The sequence below is a fragment of the Cynocephalus volans genome, chromosome 5 (genome assembly GCF_027409185.1).
Source record: "Cynocephalus volans isolate mCynVol1 chromosome 5, mCynVol1.pri, whole genome shotgun sequence".
In the NCBI taxonomy this organism is placed as follows: domain Eukaryota; kingdom Metazoa; phylum Chordata; class Mammalia; order Dermoptera; family Cynocephalidae; genus Cynocephalus; species Cynocephalus volans.
Genome location: NC_084464.1, coordinates 47,222,352 through 47,234,815, shown reverse-complemented (window position 1 = coordinate 47,234,815; position 12,464 = coordinate 47,222,352). Strand labels below are relative to the sequence as shown.

General features: G+C 39.5%; 1 protein-coding gene across 4 annotated transcripts in view; it reads left to right on the top strand.

The window, feature by feature from the left end:
- The first annotated feature begins 2,253 nt into the window (after positions 1 to 2,253).
- SRPK1 (SRSF protein kinase 1) overlaps positions 2,254 to 12,464 on the top strand; it is a 64,357-nt gene continuing 54,146 nt past the window's right edge. For 3 of the 4 annotated variants that reach the window (XM_063096784.1, XM_063096783.1, XM_063096785.1), the window contains exons 1-2: positions 2,254 to 2,318; positions 2,847 to 2,907. In XM_063096784.1, the coding sequence (XP_062952854.1) occupies positions 2,306 to 2,318; positions 2,847 to 2,907 (74 nt within the window). In that variant the 5' untranslated portion in view covers positions 2,254 to 2,305. Of the gene's footprint in view, positions 2,908 to 12,464 lie in introns of all 4 variants that reach the window. The other variant, XM_063096782.1, reaches the window with a different exon arrangement.

Sequence of the window (12,464 nt, the reverse complement as noted above, 5' to 3'; positions counted from 1 at the left end):
GAATAATTCCATCTTAAAAGGACTTGTAGAAAAACAGCAGGGGTGCTTACATGCGTGCATGTAATTGAAAAAGAATACCAAAGAATAGCTACCACTTTTAAGAATAATTCCAGGAAGGGTAAAATCTAGATTAGGCCAAGCCGTGAACTTGGGGGGGAAAGTGATTTCTAAAGCTACATTTAAAGCAAGAAACAGAAAAAAGGGGGTGGCTTTAGAATAGGAGGAAAAACAAACTTACTTATATGAACAATCATAGCGACCTTAGAAAAAGTTTGCAGAACCAAAGTATGATGGGAGAATGGAGAAAAATAGATTTTAAAAAGGAGAAATGGTCAATTCTGAGAACTCAGTCTAGTGAACTTAACATTGACTCTGGAAAAATTCTCAAATGAGTTATTAAACAGATGGTTAGCAAGCTCTTAGAGAAGCAAGGGTCACTCAGTCAGAATAGGTAAGACTGAATAATGCCAAGCTGAACATATTTCCTCTTTGATGGATCTGTAGAAACGCACTTGGATTTTAGCATAGCTCTCATATCGCCCCTCTCAGTGTTCTCTCTTTCTCTCATCCTGATGTTTCTCATAAACTATACAGATCACTTATTCTTTTATTAGTCAAATTTTTGAGCATCTACTAAGCACCAGACACTATTTAGGCAAGGTGGACACTTCAAGGAAAACCTAGACAGGGTCCTTACCCTGAGAGTTTACTTTCTGGTGGGCAGTACTTTCCCAGTTCTGGGATTTTTCCTAGCCACAAGCTCTCTCCTGTCTTTTCTAATCTATGTGTGGCTTTCCTGAGCTAGCACAATCCTCAGACTACAGGGCTTCACTTTCTGCCCCAACTCTCCTTTTATTCTCAAGTTTAGAGTAGGGAAGAGACTGGGCTGCAGTCTTCCTTGGCCAATTCCTTTTGCGATATGCTCAGAAATGTTATCATTCAAGTTCCATGCAACAGATATTAATTATCTAAATTCCAAATTAGACCAACCTACCCTTTCAGCCTCACCTTCCGTTTCATGGCTTCAGTCATTACCAGCCTCAATCCCAGCCCCCACCCACAAGTTCCCATGTCTGTGCCTTTTTGCTCAATTGATTTTCTGATTTTGGAATGCCTGACATCTCCTTCTCCACCTATGAAAATCCTATACATTTCTCAAGACCCAGCTCCAAAGCTGCCTCCTCTCTTGCTGGACTTAATTACTGTAGTTACTTTGCTCAGTAAAGTCCCACCCAAGCCTCTATGCTCAACTTGTGCTATACTATTGCACTAGCATCTTCCTTTCTCAATTGATTGTCTGTCTTCCCTCCTGGAGTCCTATTTTTTAGAGCAAGGGTCTTCAGAGCTTCCACCCTGACCAGTTGCAGTACTCTACAATAGAGGTTAGGAAACTAAGGCCTGAGCTAAGAATGGTTGAAATGGTTGAAAAAAGATCAAAAGAATATTTCATGACACACGAAAATTATATGAAATTCAAATTTCACTGCCCATCAATAAATCTTTATAGGAACACAAACATCCCATATTTTCTATGATTGCTTTTGAGCTTCAAGGGCAGAGTTGAGTAGTTGAGAGAGAACATGAACATCAAAATGTCTTTAAGTCGTCATGAACATCAAAATGAGAAGTGGTAAAATGAGAAAACATCAAACGTTCCTACTCTCCCTTCCCCTTTCTTTCTTTACAGATTTCACTTAAATTTGAAATTTTAAGAGAAAATTCACTTTCGAACTTTTTTAAGTGACAATAGGGTCACAGGTACCTTCCCTCCAGTCTTTCTTTTGCGTTACTCCTACTTCCTTTCCTTTCTCACATGTAATTTCCCACCCCCTCTCTCTCCATTTTCTTTAAATAGTATCTCAAATGGCTCTCACAATAGCTCAGGGAAGGAAGTAGAATAAGCCTGATAAATCCATTTCACAGATCAGGAAACTGAGGCAGCTCCCAATTGACTGAACAGCTCTGACTCAGCATGTGGGGAGCCCTCAATGCCTCGCTCTGCGCTTTTTCTAAGGGGATACCATCCGACAAACAGAACAAAACTAGCCAGGCTTCTAAGCATTGGCCTCAAGCACCCCTTCGGTATGCCTTTCTCCCCTTTGCCCCCTCCCACTTCTTACAGCCCCCCTCCTCCTCGGGAGCAGGTGGTAGGCGCCGCGCCCAACGCGCATGCGCGCGGCGTCGTGGGGCGGGGGCGGGGCGGGGACTGGGGGCGGGGTGTGCGCGGGCTTGGTTTTGGGCCGCGGCGGGAGCCAGAGTCACCGCCACTCGAGTGCGCAGGCGCCTGGCGTTTACCGGTCTCGCCATGGAGCGGAAAGGTGAGCGGTGGAGCGGCTTCTGCCACGAGGGGCAAGGGCTGCTCCGGCGAGGCCCGGGTCAGCGCCGGGAGCTTCGCCTAATCGCCGCCGTCCGGTCCCCGGGCGTGCGGCGCCGCTCCACTGAGGTGGCGCCGCCCCTAAACCCCCGCCTCCGGGCTGGCGGTTCGCGCCCCTCTGCCCGGGCGTCCTCCGAAGTCGGCCGTCACCGCCCCTTGTTCCCCGCCAGTCCAGCTCGCGCCTTGGGGCCACTACAGGGCCCGGCCCTCGGCGGGCGAGGCAGACCCCCGCCAGCCCGCCCCCTGACCCGGCCCGAGCTCCCTCCGGTGCATCCTGCCCGGGCGCTTCTCTGCGCCCCGTGGGCCACCAGGCACCCGGCCGGCCGCCTCGCCGAAGCCGGGGCGCTCACCCCGCAGCCTCCCCTCAGGCAGGCCCCTCAGCCGGGCTTGGCGCCCCTGCTAGGTCTCCACTTTCACCTTGGTGGCCTCCTTTCCTCCACATTCGCCCTTCATCCATCCCTCTCTTCTGCAGTGCTTGCGCTCCAGGCCCGAAAGAAAAGGACCAAGGCCAAGAAGGACAAAGCCCAAAGGAAGTGAGTCTTGTACCCCAACATCCCATTCTTTGGATTTCCTCCGGCACCTCTTCTGCTCTGGTTTCATGTCTTGAATGTGCACCGGGTTTGGGCACCCTGCGGCCCCAGCCACATGGCTTCAGGACGGCTTGGAGGGTCTCTCTCCAGGAACCATGTGGAAGGGAGCTTCCAGGCCTGCTGGAAAGGGCTTTTGGAGGACGACCAGAGCCCGCCCGGTACCTTTCCTCTCCAACTCCACAGAGGAGGCACAAGCTCCCCTAGTTTGGGCCTCCCACCGGAGCTGGTAGATCATTATCAGTCTGTTTGTGAACTCTAGTCTTGTTTCTTTACCTGCTTCCCAACGTCTTAACGTGCCTCTACGTCTGCACGGTAGGCCTTCAGGAAATTCTTGAATGAATTTTCCGTGTTTACTTTGGGTTCTGCCAACCACACGCTCCCTTTTATAGAGAGCATGGAGCTTTCCCCTTGGTTAGTCAACTTCCTGAGCCTGCAAGGCGCGTCGCCTGCCTTGCTGCGTGCTGGCAGATCACTGTGTATACAGTCGGTATCTGTTACTGCTTCTCTTCTGTCTAAACCTCAGATTCTCACGCTGAATGCAAATAGCCTTCTGGAGTGGACATCGCAATAGTGACAGGAGAGTTCTTTAGCTAAAGTTGTTGGTGATTCTCGTTTGGTGTGTTAAGTGCCATATGTCCAGTTTTATCAGCAGGATGCATAGCAGTGGTTTAGCGCTGTTGCCGGGAGCACAAAAGTTGGTCAAAGCCTAGTAGAAACGCCAGTAGAGGGCTTCTGCAAGTGAGGCTTAGCCTTAAGAACTTTGATCTTGTACTAACGTTTAACTGCAAACGGTCTTGGAAATCAGCTCTTAGACAATTTGTATTCAGAAAAAAATTCTACATCTAGTTCTTAATTTTAGATGCATTATTTTCTTTGCATTTTTTCGTTTATTTCATGTTATGTGGTGTTGTATTTGGTTTAATTCTCTCTGAGTTAATATAACACATTTCAAAGGCCTTCTTAGATCACACTTCTGAATGATAATACCAGATTGGGTGGGTGTGTGTGCGTGTGCATGTGAGTGTGTGTGTAGGGTGTGTGTTGTTTTTGGAGGCTACCTGATGTATGGGGAGAGCATATAATGATTCTCTAGAACTAAAGTGGTAGGTTACCTCACCTCTTGCTCCATTTTCTATTATGTGTCTTATGAAATTTTTTATTTTGTAAGTACTTGGTGACCAAGGCATGTTAGTGTGAGTTTGTGTGTGTGTGTTTACCTTTAGTATGCAGTAGGAATTTAAATGTTCCTTTTTTGTGTGCCTTAGTTTTGTTATTCCTTGTGAAACTGATGTGAATGTGTTATAAAATGTTATATTTTCAACTGATGTAAGGAGGTGGTGATTTTTTAGAAGTCTAGTCTTTCAGACCATCTGTCCTCATCTCTATTACCACTTGGAAATTAATCTTGTAATTAGCTTGAATCAAGCTGTAATTTGGGAGGTATAAAGTATACTATGAAAGTATAGAGGATCATATACTTTATTTTTAACACCAGATATACATTACTTTGGATTATCTATTTAGACCATATGCTTTATTTATAAAGCCAGATATGTGTACTTTGGATTATCTATTACTCCATTCACTGCTATTACTCCATTCACTACTGTGAGTAACCTAGAGTTATTTGTGTTCTTAATTATTTGCAAGTATGCATTACAGATAACCTAGCAGTTATTTTACTGAATATTACATCTTATACAACTTTGATTCCTGAAAATATGTCAGTGAACGGCCCCATTTACTTGTAATTTCAGAGGTACTTTATTTTTGTTTTTGTCTTAAATTAATAGTTTTTCTTTATAATTTTTCTCCCTCCCTCCCCAGCCTCCTTGTAAGTAGCTGGAATGTCTAAGTAAGTTGGTTAGAGTACTGTGTCAGAAGTTCAAGACCCACCTGACTCAGGTAACTTGATTCTGTTCCATGACTCCTGACTGACTGCACTCTTGATGACTTCCAGTTATTTTGCAAAAGCAAATTGCTAGTTACCAGATTAGTCAGGGACAAGGTTTGCTTTAAGAATACTCTACATTTAGTCATGGTGTGGTATAGGGGGAAAGGATTTTTAGTTCTCTGATTTTGTAAATCTTAAAACTAGAACCACATACGTGAAATAATGTGTCCAGGGTTATGGAGCTGGTTGCACTAGAGACAAAACTGGAATCCATGGCTCCTCCCTTCCAGCTCAGTGTTCTTTTGAGGGGTTTCCTTTGGGTTCTTTCACTGTGCTGAAAGATTTGACTTTGGGGATTTTTAGTTGTCTTATTTGAACAGTTCCTTCTCCATTTCACTTTTTCAGACACTATGCTTTTATTTACTGTCGTTAACTAGTTGGTAACAATCTCCATTTTACTTTACAGATGAGAAAAGTGAGGTTTGTCAGGTTACTCCCCTAGAAATTGTACAGCTAGGATTCAAACCCAGGTCTGACATACCCCAAAGCCTTGGTTACTAACCATGCTGTCTCCAGGTGAGTTCCTTTTGAAGCGTCTGAAGACAAATAAGGTAGAAGCTGAGTGAAAAGAGGATTCTGAATGAGAGACCTCAGGATGCCTGGGTACCCTTCCATGACCCACTGTCTTATGTCTCTGGAAGAGCACATGCCCTGTCTGCCTTTGAACATTTGGTTTTCAATATGTGTACCAATGGCTGTGTGCCTTTATCTGTTTGTCATAAGCTTTTATAATTTATCAGTTCATCCATATGAAAAAAAAAATTAATAGTTTTTGTCTGCTTTTGAAATTGTTTCTATGGAACATAATTCCAGAATGGATTTCATACCTAATAATTTTATTACTTAGCTTAGAAAGCTAGTTGGGATGATGATCTTCACTTTATTTTCGGTTAAATAACTTTATGGGTTTAGTATAAACTTCATAGTGAAATTCTTTAATTGAGCTAGAGAAGTACTTTTGCTCATTCCAATACTCATTGATCTGTGGAATCAGGGGAGATGGTGTTTTTTTTCCTTAATTTTCCAAAAACGTAAATTTTTGTATCTAAAATGCACAAGGGGAATACTTGAAAGTTTCCAATATTTTTATTCGGTGGGAAGTTTCGCCAGTAAACTTGAAACACTTTTTAAAAATTAATGATATTGGATGCTTTTCATACTTAACAATGCATGTTGGAAATTGGTTCTGTATCAGTTGCATATAGTACAGCCTTACAATTTTTTTTAAGGTCTACCTTTTCACTAAGTCTTAGCAATGATTCCAGGACACAAGGAATTACCTCATCTAGCATTCCATTAAATGGACGTACCATAATTCATTTTAGTTCCTATTAATAAACATATGTATAGTCTTTAAGACAAAAAATGGAATCATTGGGCATAATTTTCCCCAGTTGACATTATCAAGAATATTTTTTATAGCATTAAGTATTCCAACTATGGGCTCTTTTCCAGTTTTTCACAGTTAATTCACAGCTAGGATGAATAATCTTTTGGATAAATTGTTGCTCATGTCAGTGATTATTTCCTTAGGATAAATTCTTAGAAGTGACGTTACTGATATGTACATTTTAAAAGTTTTTAGTTTGTATCATCAAAGTTTTCTCCAGAAAGATTTAACCAGTTTAACATTTACTCATTAACCAAATCGTTTTTGAACACCTACCATGTCCCCAGCACAATTTTTCATCCTCGGGATACAGCAATGAAAGCAAAACATCCCTGCCCCCTCAGGAGCTTTATTTTAGTGAGAGAGGAAACAAAATAAACAACATACATAATAAGTAGATTACATACTATGTTAGGTGATAAGGTGGAGAAATAAAGGAAGATAGGAGAGTTAAGAGGTAGGGGTAGGGTTGCAGTTTTAAATAGGGTGACAGAGGCCACATGGAGAAGGTGACATTTGAACAAAGACTTGGAGGACTGCTCCAGGCAGAACAGTGGGAGTGGGTGTGTTCTTGCATCTCCTGTGAAGTCACCAGAATTGGGTAGTATTATTTGAAAAATCTTCTCAAATCTGGTCATCTATAAGGTATCGGTATCCTGTTTTAATTTTAATTTCTTTTTGTCCATTTTTTGTATTGGATTGTTGATCTTTTTCTGGATCTTAAGAGCCCTTTATTAGGAATATGGCAGATTCGTATTTCTCAGTTATTGGTCTTTCAAATTTCATTTATAATGTGTTTTTGGCATTAGTTGATTTTTTTTTTTAACAATGTGGCTAATCTTTTGCTTTGCTTTTTACTTTTGAACTTTTCAGTGAAACATGTTATATCTTTTAAAAAATTGCACTTTTAATTGTGTGTGATTTCATTAAATATAAATATGTACTTGCAAAATTGCATCTGTAGAACTTCTCTTGGTAGAAATATTTTCTTTTTTCTTCCTCAGTAGGTTCATATGTTAGTAAATTTTGTTCACATTAGGGTTTATACTACAGTGAGGCCCAGGCTTGCCAAATCACCACTTGAAACCAGCAACTTGTTGAAGTGCTAAATTGAATAAGACTGTGGGTGCTTAAGAATTCCCTTACTAAAAGTGAAGAAAAGACAGACGATCAATTAGAATCAACTTAGGCCTTGTGGAATAACTGTGGCAAGTTTTTGTGGGTTTTTTTCCACCTTGGGTATACTTTGTGCTCCCCAAATTCTCTCTAGTTTGGGGACTAAGTTCATTTTTATATTGGCTAAAGTTGTTTTATTTTTTGTTTTTGATGCTTCTCACTGTAACTGAATTAATTCCAAGCAAGAAAATTCAGGTAGCTGAGAGAACTTTTTAGAACTTTTCCCTTCAGGTACTATGCAAATAATGATTTAGCTAAGGAGAAGTATATGTCTATATATGTAATCTTACAGTTTCTCATTGAATTTAAGATACTGTCAATTTTCAGACAGCATTTTATGCACCACTAAGAAAAAAATATTACCAATTAAACTGACACACGATTGACTGTAAGATGTGTCTTCATTTCAGAGATGTGAAACAGTGAGAGACATTCATATTTGAATTAGTGAAATGCAGTTAATTCCAATGATGTGTAGGATAGGCAGCATTATTGTCTTTTTAAAAGCTTTATTATGGAAAATTTCAAATGTAGAGAAAATGGCAAAATAAACTCTGTTGTATCCATCTCTCAACTTCAGCATTTCAACTATGGCCAATGTTATTTCATCTGTGTCTTCTCCCTCCATTTTCCTCTGTCTTATTTTAAGGCAAATCCCAGGCATCATATCATTTCATAAGATAGGACTCTTAATTTTTTAAAACATGACTACAGTACTATAATCACACCTAAGAATTTTTAAAACTGTTAATATCAAATATCCAGTCAGTATTCAGATGTCCCTGCTAATTTTGTTTGAATCAGGATTTATAAGTTTCTTACATTGCCGTTGTTTTAATCTCTGTGTTTTTTTTCCTTGCTAATTTGTTAAGTGGTATTATATATTTCCATCAGGTCATTGCCTAGATCCATTCATTTGTTTAAGGTTTCAAAATGGTAATATTCTATTATTCCTTAATTTATTAATTGTAATACTTTTATAAAGAGAAACTTCACCTCAGACCTTTGGTTACCCAGAGGGACAGTTCATAGTTGGATTTCTACCATCCTCCAGTATGACCAATAAAGATTTATTTGATTATAAACTCTCAGGTTTAAACATATTTGTGGTTCAATCCATTGTAGGTTTTTCCCCCTATATTTTTGTAGAGGTATAATTTATATACTATGAAACTCACCCATTTAAAGTGTGCAGTTCTATGGGGTTTTTTTTGTTTACAGAGTTGTGTATAACCATCTATGTTTAGAACATTTTCATCACCCAAAAAGAAACCCTGTACTCATTTGCAGTCATTCTCCATGATCTGCGCCCCCTCCCAGCCGTCAGTACTATCCCACCTCCAACCCTAGGCAATGACTAATCTACTTTCTGTCTCTATGGATTTGCCTATTCTGGACATTTCGTATAAATGGAATCATATAATATGTAGTCTTTTGTGACTAGCTTCTTTTATTTAGTATAATGTTTTTAATAGTCATACATGTTGTAGTGTATGTAGTTGTTATTTTTATTGATTGTCCCCTCTTTGGCCAGTTGGAATTTCTTCATGGTGAGTCCTGAGTCCATTTGACTCAACCTTAGGCATCTTTGATAGCTTTTTTTGCTGTCTGGTATGACAGTATGTCCAGACTCATCTTGTACGTCTTCTGCCCGAGACCAGGAAATAGCCCTTTCTTCAAGAAGCCTTTAAGTGGGAAATTGGATGTGGTGACCACAATCTGAGAGTTTAAGAAGCTTATTCCTGCTGAGTTAGTCATTGTTTCTAGGCCTTTTCTATGATGAGAGCTAGGAAATAAGTTGTGTATTTTCTTTTAAAAAGTATAACATGAGTTCATGTTATACTTGAAATTCAAATTATAGGACCCAGGGATTTTTGTCAACTTCTTTGATTTTATATCTCTTCCTTTAGCCCACGCCGAAACCCCCAGTTCTCAACTACACCTCTGTGATTACTCACTTTATTTTTGCCACAGTATACATAAAGCATTCTCAGAATGACAGTGCCAGTCCTACCGTCAACAATATGATTACGAAAGAAAGCTAACAATGTTTTGTTGTTGTTTCTTAGGGTATATTTCACTAGGAATGTAGAGTCAAATTACTGAGTTTTAAAGTTGCATGGGTTAGTTCCTTGCTCTGTGGTTATGTTAACACTGGTTTCTCAGATGCGTTTGTTTCCGTTTGCTTTCATTTTATGTCATCTTTGGCTTTTTAAAGATTACAAATCTTACAGAATTATTTAGGTCATCTGTGTTCACAGCTTAAAATGAACTATTGTATGTAATTTGTGATTATGTTGGTTTCTTTTTAAAATATGGTTAGGAAGCATGCTATGAGTAAGACAAAAGGAAATGGTGGTTATTAGAATGTGTGGAGTGGGGCTCCTCCTTTATATCTTAACTTTGGGAATTTGAAAAAGACGCACAAGATCAGCTGTGAAGATCATAGTCCAGTTTTTCATCTAATTTAACAAGGATTGATTTCATAAAGTTATCAGAAACCACAAAATAATTTAAATAAACTTTGTTTTCAGAGAACTGTAGTAGCAAAATATTCCCACTGGACACAAAAGTCAGTGGGGCAGGAGCTAAATAAAAATCATGTTTATTTGTACCGTGGTGTGCCTTTATTTGTATAGATAAAGAATAAGTCCAGGTGTAATTTGTTGCTAATGGGTAATGAATTTATTAGTGGCTTAAATGCCTTAGACAGTATTGATGGATATTTTAGGATAGCTTATCAAGAAGTTTCAATAAATTTAATATATATTTTAACTACCGTGTAAGAATTGTCACCAATAGTGGTGAACAAACATCAGTGCTATAAAGTTTGGTATTGGCACCATCAGTCACATTGATAACCGTTAAACACTATTTAATTTACTGAAATTCTTAATTCTTTGTTCTGAGTGTCTAGGCATTTTAAACAAGACTAACAGTTCTTTGGGATTGGTCTTGTGAACTTTTGTTTTCCTGAAATGTTAGAGTAGCCTTATTTTGTAATTGATTATGAATGTGCCTTATGGGCAACCATATCCTCTCTCTCATTCACTTTGCTTTTAATTGTAGTGCTGCTCTTTGGCCTGTGAACAGTTTTAGGATTTCCTTTCACCAAGCAGTTTGATCGAAGATACCAGGTACACTTCATTCTGTCTCACATGAGCTTGATGGCAAGCTGCTTTCTACGAGTTCGTATGGCTTTGAGAATAGAATTAACAGAAATTGTATTCCACTTTTTTCTTTGCCGGCATGACGAATGTAATGGAATAAATTAGGTAACTCATGCTCATGTTTAGGTGGAAGGATACAATACGGGAATATGCTTATATGCTGTTTACCAAAAAAAGCTTGTCCTTTTAAATCATACAGTTCCAGGTTACAGCCTGTTTCCAATGCCATCATTAGGTGAACTTGGACAGTGTCTTTTGATGTCTTTGAGTCAGAGTTGCAGGGGTGGGTTATATTTAATTATTTATATATAACACCTCATAAGCTTAGGCACTCATTTTAATTCTGATGTTGCCAAATCCTAGCTCGAGTTTAAGATTTCTGAGTTGAGAACCTTAGACTACTTGAGTACATCTCAGAAATTAAGTTCAGGAAAAATTAAATATGTAAAGGATTATGTCATTTTGCCAAAGGAAAAAAGTATCTTTTAGGAAAAATATATTTGGAAGAGGTAGTGGGAGAAATTAAGCATTTCTTGAGTTTCATCGTGTGTAGGTGCTAGAACTTAAAATAGTGTCTTGTTAAATCTTCTCATCAGATCTAAGTAAGTGTGGTACTCTAGAAGGGATACAAAGATGATTACAACACAGTGAGCCCTTTCCCAAGGGGCTTATGATTTCTTAGGGGAAATAAGTATACAGATAGGGTTTTCTTCAATCTACCCTGAGTGGCTCAAACAATAGAAATTTATTGTCGCAGTTCTGGATGCTAGAAGTCTAAAATCAAGATGTTTGCAGGGTTGGTTCCTCCTAGGACTGTGAAAGGAGAATCTACTTCAGGCCCCATTCTTTACCGTGTTGATGACCATCTTCTCCCTGTGTGTCTCTTCACATTGTCTTCCCTCTATATGTCTCTCTCTCTCTCTACATCCAAATTTCTACTTTTTGTAAGGACACCAGTCATGTTGGATTAGGGCTCAAACTAATAACCTCATTTCAATTTGATTATCTCTGTACAGACTCTGTATCCAAATAATGTCACATTCTGAGGTACTGGAGGTTGAGACTCGAACCTATGTTTTTGGGAGGGACATAATTGACGCTGTAAAACAGGCTCCAGAAGACAGTTCTCTACCTTAGGAGATCTTAAAATTCCCCATTCCCCAAAGCAGAAAGAAAAGAGTAAGGTTTACATGTAAGTAAACTAAAGTTTCTAAGGTGCTTTTTCCAGTCAGCTCTTACTCTGTTTTTTTCCCCCTGGTTGCTGGCCTCTAAGGGGAGCCGAACCCTTGATCTTGGTGTTATCAGGACCACACTCTAACCAATTGAGTTAACTGGCCAGCCCTTACTCTGGCTTTTATTTATTTATTTATTTATTTTTTAATTTATTTATTTTATTTATTTTTTTTTAATTTTAATTTTATTATGTCGATATACATTGTAGCTGATTATTGCTCCCCATCACCAAAACCTCCCTCCCTTCTCCCTCCCCCCTCCCCCCCAACAATGTCCTTTCTGTTTGCTTGTTGTATCAACTTCAAATAATTGTGGTTGTTATATCTTCTTCCCCCCCCCCCCCGGTTTGTGTGTGTGTGTGTGTATGTGTGTGTGTGAATTTATATATTAATTTTTAGCTCCCTCCAATAAGTGAGAACATGTGGTATTTCTCTTTCTGTGCCTGAAGTTCCCTGGTGGTCTAGTGGTTAGGATTCGGCGCTCTCTTTCTGTGCCTGACTTGTTTCACTTAATATAATTCTCTCAAGGTCCATCCATGTTGTTGCAAATGGCAGTATTTCATTCGTTTTTATAGCTG